This window comes from Cygnus olor, chromosome Z (genome assembly GCF_009769625.2).
Source record: "Cygnus olor isolate bCygOlo1 chromosome Z, bCygOlo1.pri.v2, whole genome shotgun sequence".
NCBI classification, from domain to species: domain Eukaryota; kingdom Metazoa; phylum Chordata; class Aves; order Anseriformes; family Anatidae; genus Cygnus; species Cygnus olor.
The window spans coordinates 36,566,043-36,574,697 of record NC_049198.1 but is presented as its reverse complement, the minus strand read 5'-3'; the positions used below and the strand labels follow the sequence as shown (position 1 = coordinate 36,574,697).

Here is an 8,655-nt window from a genome sequence, read left to right as displayed (position 1 = left end):
AACATCAGTAGAAGAATTAAGATCATATAATGATTATAGCATTGAAAAATATACTTGAGTTTAACTTACGGAAGGTGCTGTAGTGGTATAAAACATTTTTCTTAAACTAGGTACATTTTTAATTGACCTAATGATGATTTTAATATGTACATAACTTCTACAGCTGTATTTTTGCATGTAATATGTCACCATGGCCATTTTGTATCTAATGACAGCAATGCACTTTAGGCCCATTTTTCCAAGTATTGAACATTCCCACTAAGTGAAAAGATTTGGTCCCATTTTACTCACTTTATGTCCTGCTTTGGCTGTTCTTACCCTTTTTGTTTAATACTGCTGTTCCAAAGTGATGACAGGGGATTCATTTGTTCTTCACAGTGGCAGTACATCCAACTCAAGCTTGCTTAAGTAACAGGAGGAAATCAAAGTAACAGGAGGAAATCAAAGGATTTTCCTCATGCGAACAATTGCTCTCATCTTAATTTATAACATTTCAAAGCCTCCCAAATACATATGTGCTGAACACAAAGGAAGCCCTAAAACAGTACCATAAATCTGCTCAGAGTGATTACCAGACTAAGAATGAAGCCAGCCACATAGCAATGGGTGGCATTACAACAGCTGCACAGAAATACAGAGCCAGATCTCAGACTAAAAAATCAGTTTATTTGGACCTCTTGATCCAGATGATCCACTTGCCTTTGTAGACTGCCTTTGTAGTGAGCTATGTTTGTACAGAAGGCTTGGAGAAACAGCTAAATGTTAATTTAAGACTTGCTTTCGTCAAAATAAAATCAAAGGCAGGAGCAAGATTTCACAATGTGCTGTGATAGTGCTGACCTATTCTACTATATGGCTAAAGAAAGCAAATGGCTGAATTTCAGAGCATTTTTTGTCTCTGTGTTTGTTCTCTCTCCATTTAACATCAGAATTCAGACCTGTGCCCTACCGGCATTGATATTATTACTCAACTGATCATATGGAGAAAAAAGTGTGTGTCTTATCTAACATGTTTCCATGTGAATATTTGTATTCTCATGGCACTTACAGTCTCTAAAAGGCCCTGTATAATTACCATCATACGTGTATCAAAATACATATAGTTATATTAATACTAATACACATATTTTTATATATACATGTCTTTTAGTGATATATTCAAAGGACTATTGTCCTTTGAATTTAAATGGATGAGAGAAAGGTGAAGAGAAAGAGAATAATTTCCCTGGATAAAAATAGGTAGAGAAAGCTCAGCTAAATTTTGGGAGTGTAAATCCTGTCAAGGAGAGAGGCTGACAGTAGTTTTTGGCAGGTCCCTGGCCCATCATTGACAGTGCTGTGTTTCAACATGTTTTCCCACTGCTAAAATATTAAGAAACTAAGGATATTTCTCTAACATATTCTTTTAAATTCTCAGTACAATTACCACAGAATTTTTGAGGAAGAGGGATCTAAGATACACATACAGCCTAAGATATACATAATATTCTATAGTCCAGCTGAAATAAAAAGAAAGTGGCAAAAAAAAGACAATGAAGTCATAAAGCAGAAAATGAAAGTGGTAAGTGTCAAAAGCATACACAAGGGGGAAGACCTTAAAAACCAAAAAATGATGAAAGAAAACTTCTCCTACAGAATAATTAAATTTCAAGATTTTGAAGAAACAGAGACGCCTATTAATAACCTTCAAAGCAATCCAGCCTGTCTCTCAGGATTCATACACAGGAAAGGAGAAGCATAGCAGCTTATCTGTACCATGAACACTTTTGGCTTGGTACAAATTGGCCTCATTCTGTTGTGCACCACCACCATGTCAAGTCTTAACTGTAATCACCTTCCTTTACAGCAAAGAAAAGTGATTGAGAACAGCCTGCAACTTTTGGACAAAATGGGCAAAAAGTTTCCTCAACAGTGTCTAAGAGAGAAAATGTCCTTCAGATTTCCTGAGCAGGTTTTAAAGCCCAAACAGAAAGAAACTGTCAAAATGGCCATTGAAGAGATCTTCCAACACATCTTCTACATCTTTAGCAAAAATATCACTCTAGCTGCCTGGGATGGGGCAGCTCTAGAACAATTCCAAAATGGACTTTATCATCAAATTGAGCAATTGGAGGCATGTGTAACCAAGAAGCAGACCCAGTATTTTTGGAGTAAAGAAGTCAACAGGCTGAAACTGAAAAAGTATTTCCAAAAGATAGACTGTTTTCTTAAAGACAAGCAACACAACCTGTGCTCCTGGGAGATCAGCCGTGCAGAAATGAGGAGATGTCTTCAATTGATTGATAAAGTCGTGAGGAAGCTTTACAACTAAGGTACAAAGATTTTGACCTGTTATAATTTAGCTTTAAAATTAATTACATTTAATATTTTTTCTATGTTCTATCTTGTGTAAAAGCTTCTAAGCCCTCTTTAATCATATTTAAATGATTGTGCTGCTAACATTTATTTTTGAAAATATATTATTCAAATTCAGTTTATTTGGTGAGCAAGATGTATATACTACCTATAAAATAATTTGTATGACTTTTCAGTGAGGGTTACTCCATAGGAAAGGATGATAATTATGACAAATAAGGTTATTGCATGGTGTTTTCTGCTGTGAAAATGTGCTGTTCCTTTCCATCTCATTTCACTGATATACAGAGAATCATTTATTTGTGAATGGACTACACATCATCACTTTAGAGGAATTACTAGATTTGTACTGAATGAGTCCTCATCAAAAATAAAGTGGTGTACTGTTTATTTAAATGGGCCTGGTTTAGGTAGATACCATTTATTATTCTTTCAAGTGCTGTATGCTCTTTTCTAAGAATGTATCTTTTTATACATTTGGTCCATTCTAAGTTTGCTTTGTTCAAAGAGGTAAAGTAATTCTAGAAGGAATTGTCCACACAAGAAATTGTTTGCAATAACTATAGCTTCTGCAATAACTTCTCAGTTGCATACTCTTACTTTTAATTAAAGTATCTTTCCTTCATCTAACTTTCTGGGGAGAAGGCTTTTTTTCCATCCTGCTGTGTTTCCAATTCACTTTAACTGCTTTCTCAAATTTGATTCCATTCCAATTCACTTCCATTCAGTGCTGTCCTTTATTGTTGCTTGAAATCTACTGCCTCATTCCCTTTGCTCATAAACTGACCCACAGAAACGTGTATTCCAGCAAATTTTCCCCCCAAACCACAGAGCCTCGATTAGCAATATAAACAAATTCCTTGAAATAACCGGCTTATACTTGGCAAAAGTCCACTGATTTCTGCAAGGCCAAATCAGGATTTTACCCTTGGGAAATTGTCCCTGGTTAACTCCATTTCAAATGATTGTGTTTTCCCTAGTTTCTTGCTATATGTTAGTCAGAGGGAGAAGAGTTACATCCAGGCTGTGTTACCAATTGAATTATGGTAAAAAGATGTTTAAAAAAAAAAAAAAAAAGCTACTATTTCCCGTAGCCAAAGCTGATGAACTCTGGACACAGGCTTCTGGTTCCAGCATAAAGAAACAGGGCAGAGTTGGCATGGCCATAGTTCCCAAGGAAAGGAAATGTCAGTCACAAACGGCTGACATTGCTAGGGGTTGCTTCTAGCATCTAGCGAGGAGCCACTTTAAAGTTTTCCCTGGTCTCTAGCCATTTAAAGTAGTAGTATTCAAAGCACTGATAATGCAAGGGTGAATCTATACAAAAATGGACTGGTAAGAGCAATAGCAATGGTAGTCCAGATGTCATGTACCGTATCTGTGACACAGGTCTCTTTTGCAGGGTATACCTGCCCTCTCTCTGCCAGCATGGATGTGAGCTAAAGGAAGTGTTGAGAGCAACGGATACCAGGTCTGAAGCTGAAATACCAGACAACCTGATAACAACTTCACCATGATCCAGAATAACCGGAAAGACTAAAGGGAGAAAGAAAAGAATCAGAGCCATTTTTCTGCCTGGTGAGATCCCACCAGACATATTATAGCCTAAAGTGTATTTCTTGTGCTTTGTAACTAACAGTACTTGGAATGACTGTCAGACTGTTAGAAATCTGATTTCCACTGCTTGGTTTTTGGTTTTGTTTTTGTTTTGGGGTGGGTTTTTTGTTTGTTTTTCTTTTGTTTGTTTATTTGTTTGTTTTTGCACCTCTGCAAGCCTGTGCTATAAAAGGACATTCAGCCTATTGAGCTTTCTGGTTCTGATATCCCAGGTGACTTCTGAAATGCAGTAAACCCATATTGAAACAGCCCCATTTTTACTGAAACTTGGCATGAAATATTTTCAACTGCCCTCTCATGAAGGATCCCAGGGTTTTCTGCCTCACTTGCTGGAAGTGGGAAGATGTTAAATCATGGACCACTGATTGTTCAGAAAAGTTCATCCCCCAAAACTTCCTTTATGGTTCATAACTATCCTTAACAATCTCATCATCAAGTGAAAATATGTTTTGAAGTATTTCAGTCAACAGGGCACTTTACAGTGCAGGAAACAACAGAATGGGCACTAGAGGGCAAAGTGAGATTATAGACAAGTGTAAGAATTGCAGGTGAATGTTTTGAATGAATAAATGAATAAAAACGAATATTTTAGCAAGACGTCATTTCAACTTTTTATGACTTTTTATGACTGTGTTGCTTATCAATAAATTGCTATTGGGTTCACAGAAGGGACTTGAAAGAAAAATGAACAATTTTTGAGGAAAGGAAGAGGATCTCAGAGACAATGGCTCATAAGCCAGCATTTGATTTCATTTACTTTTCAGCTGTGAGGTAGTAGAAATTACTTGTAGTGAGACAATATCTAAAAGACCCTCAAGCACAGGGACTCTGGAACAGACACGGGTGCTGAACAAGTAAAAGAGAAAAAGCAAATACCAAGCAAGCCTTTACAATATTTCTTTGGTTTATTCTTACTTTTTAAAGAAAGATGTCTTTAAGGTAAAGAAAGAAAGGTAAAGATATTCTCTCTCCCTTGCCATTATAACGTTCTGGAGAGAGCTGTATTTTGTCACCGTTGTGGTACCAGGTTAGCTGTATGTGATGCCCTTGGCCAGCTGAAACTCTCCAGTATTTCTTCCAGTTAGTATTTTTTTCTAGAAACTAAAACATATGCAGCAAAATATAATTTTCAACATAAATTATTTTCAAATGGAAATGAATAAAATAGTGAACACAGAGTCTCAAATCCAAGTAGAAAATTAAACATAGATAAAACAAAATCTTTCCGGGCTAGGACTGCTCATAGACCAAAAAGCATAAGACTTATGCACTAGTGCTGTGCAGCACAGGTCCAGGTCCCAGTCCCAGTCCCAGTCCTAGTCCCAGTCCCAGTCCCAGTCCCAGTCATGGCTGTTTTTCATAGCTAGTCCCACAGCATCTTGTTTACATGTGCAGTGCTGCACTTTTAGGGAAACTTCATCAAAATTGATAGGGTTTCATCTACGTAGAGGCTGTTTTCTGGAATGGATTTACAGGATTGGGTTCAAATGCTTTGTATCCAACAAGAACCTTCAGAATATCTACAGCAGAACTAAAGAATGCTTATTCCAGACTTTACTCTGGAAAAAATTATTCACAAGTCACAGTCAAATACAGCTGTCCAAAGCAATTTTTCCATGGATCTGGTGTGCTCTGCTAGCTCTGGCTTTATTTCTTTTTTAAATTTAAAGAGAGAGAGAAAAAAAAACAAGCCAAACCAAACCAGAAAAACAACCATGCAAAACAGAACAAAAGCCTACGGAAGTAATTTCCCAGTCATCCAGGATTAGCCCTTGCTGCTAGGAAGGACAGCAGGACTCCTCCTTCGGAGCAGCTGTAGGGAAGTTGCAGCAATGGCTGTGGTGGATCAAGCAGACCAACACCAGCGTTGAAGGGTGTGGGCTAGGAAAGGATCAGGAACGGCTCATGAGGAGATGAACTTTGCTTTAGAAAGTTAATGTAATGCAAAAAAAAAAAAAAAAAGTGAAAAAGTAAGACTAAATTTGATTCTTTACAATAAGGTGACTGTGCTTTTCGATATCCAAAAATATTTCTATTATTCCTAACACAGGCAATGATGAGTCATTTATACCAGTGTTTTCCACACTTCTGTTGACATCAAGAAATCTTGGTAAGGCGCACGGGCTTTTTTGACACTGAGGGCTCCCATAGGAGCAAACTCTGACAGGGAAAGCAAGGACAATCTCTCCTCTCTGCCTGCAGACATCCCAGGGCTGGAGCCAGCTCTGCAAACTGGAGGGCAGCTGCAGTCATGCAGTGGTGCCCTGCTACTGCACCAACACACTGCTGAGCCCGCTTTGTTTCCAAACATACTTTAGGCTCCTCTTCAGTTGCACCCTGGATGAATGCCTTTTCTCTCTTAACGTTTTACAACATTAAAACCAAAATCCCCAGCTCATGTGAACTGGCATGTGAAAGGCTGCAAGGTTGGTTGTTTCTTCAGGGTGAACCTTCTTGAATCCAAATGCAGTTAGGGTCCTAAAACCACATATTAGCTTCGCCAATTAATAATTCAAAACTCTGAGCAAATAACAATCTGTTTTTTGAAAGTGTGGGATTAAACACAGTTAATGTTCACCTCCATAAAATAACTGTTAAAACATGGTAATACATTTGCAAAGTCAAAAACCAGACTAGGGAGGAGAAATACTGAGATTCCAAGCGGTGTATCTGCCCCCTGCCCACCAGTTACCACAATGCCTACTCACTTTAGCTCCTACTGTCTGCCGTATTCCCCAAGTTTCTTATCTGGGTAGGCCAGAGCCTTCACAACTTCCTCTGGACTGAGGTGGAGTACTGTGTGTACAGTTCATTTTCCCAGAAAGGAAATATCTTGACAGACATATTTATATAAGACAGAAAGCTTTTCTTCTGCAACAACAACAAAAATGCCTGTTTGACTTCAAATATTTGTAAAAGCATTGCTCTCTCTTTGAGAAATTAATACACTTCCTCTTCAAGTCTTTGCCTTAGAGGTGTACTCTGTTCTGGTCTCTACTTTTTGGGTAAAGCTCACAATGGCTGTTATTGTAATCGGCTGATTTTTAATAGTTAAAAATAAATTTCTGCTGCTTGTAGCAGAATTCACGTTGTTGTCCTTTGGACAAGCATCAAGGCCTGCCACAGCTGTTCATGGATATTCAAAAAGCGTTTGTGCTGAATGTGATGACTGGTCACTAACAAACACTGTTTCAAGATGCTGAACCCTTTTGTCTTTTTTTCTTTTTTTTTTTTTTTAAGAAAAATAGAGCACCTCTCTCTTTCCTTCCAAGTTCCCCATAGCAGGGTAACAGGCACTGTTAAACTCCTTAAAATGGTGGGAAACTATTATCACAACTTCCATTATGAGTGACTTAGCAGTAGCTAACACTAAAAAAAGGGAATTCCCCATGTCCATCGAGCACTAATTTCTCCTGATTATCATAGTGGCATATTTGATGTGCCTGTTGGTCTCATCTGGCAGTTGGGGCAGTGAGCTGGGATGCGCAGAGACTCTAGAAGCATGGCTTATTTTAAAACTGGGTATATCTTTGATATTCAGTTAGTCTTTTCACTGCCTCCCTTTGCAAAACCAGTGAATTTTGCCTTCTGCTGAAAAGCAACAGGTTGGGAATGAGAAGGAAGGACAGGAAAACCTGCTAAAGGATATTTTAAAAAAAAATGTAAAACAAGGGGTGATACTTACAACACTCGTGTAAGAAAATGAAATTTAAAAAAAAAAAAATCCCCTATAAACAGATGATGTTGTCCCTGAATATGCAGATTTTTTAAGAACAGAAAGAACAGGTTTCAATGATCAGCCTGAAAAGAAGTCATCCTTTGCATTATAAAAATAAGTTGTTTCCATGTAGAAATAATTTCATGAAACACAGAATTGCACTGTATTACAGAAACACAATGTTTTGCATTTTTCTCCTATGCTGAAAGAGTAGGTGAAAGTTTTCTGCTGATCACCTCCACCTGGGGGGTCAATGCTTGAAAATAAGGAATCCCTCAAATCTACATATTCCCACAGAGCTGTTGGGCAGGTTCTGAGTATCAAGGTTAGCCTAGCGTGCCAGATCACCTGCTCCAAAAAAAAGACAGGTAAGGAGGGTGAGGCTGGCACATCTCCTCCAAGTGACATTTTGGGAGGTCTGGACACGAGCTGCTGGGAGGCCCTGTCTGGTCTCCCTCTTCCCTCCTCTTTCTCTGCTCCAGCTGTGGGGCAGTGGGGAAGAAAAGCCACCAGCCTGCTTTTTCTGAAATACCTATGCCTACAGTAGAGCAGAACCATCCTGAAGGTTGGTGGATACAAAAAGTCACTCCTATATGGCCAAAGCCAAATCGATGGGCTGGGATTTTTCCTCCAAATACATTTCCAAACATCATGCATTTTTCACCTGATGAAACTGTAAAGACTAAACCTCCTACCACCTCTGTATCTGCTTGGTGGACCCTTGTGGCACAACACTGGCTCACGCAGCCCACTTCTTCTCACCCTAAAGCAATCGGGAACTTCGCCTGCTGTGACTCATTTTGTTTTGTTAGATGAGGCCAGTGAGTCAGAGCCTGTGAGGCGGGATCTGTTGGCAAGCTGGGGTCTCTCCTGAATTTACAGAATCAGAAGGGTGTGAGAAGGATGAAGCTGGCAAGGCTGCTGCTTCCTCTTCTGCCCAGCTCAAGAGTATAGTCAACAACGTT

At 38.8% G+C, this 8,655-nt stretch overlaps 1 protein-coding gene across 1 annotated transcript; it reads left to right on the top strand.

Annotated features, from left to right (window-relative positions):
- The first annotated feature begins 1,756 nt into the window (after positions 1-1,756).
- Positions 1,757-4,602, top strand: LOC121061382 (interferon epsilon-like). Its single transcript, XM_040540124.1, has 2 exons — positions 1,757-2,312; positions 3,758-4,602. The coding sequence occupies exon 1, from the start codon at positions 1,757-1,759 to the stop codon at positions 2,309-2,311; it is 555 nt and encodes a 184-aa protein (XP_040396058.1). The 3' UTR covers position 2,312; positions 3,758-4,602.
- The last annotated feature ends 4,053 nt before the right edge of the window (positions 4,603-8,655 follow it).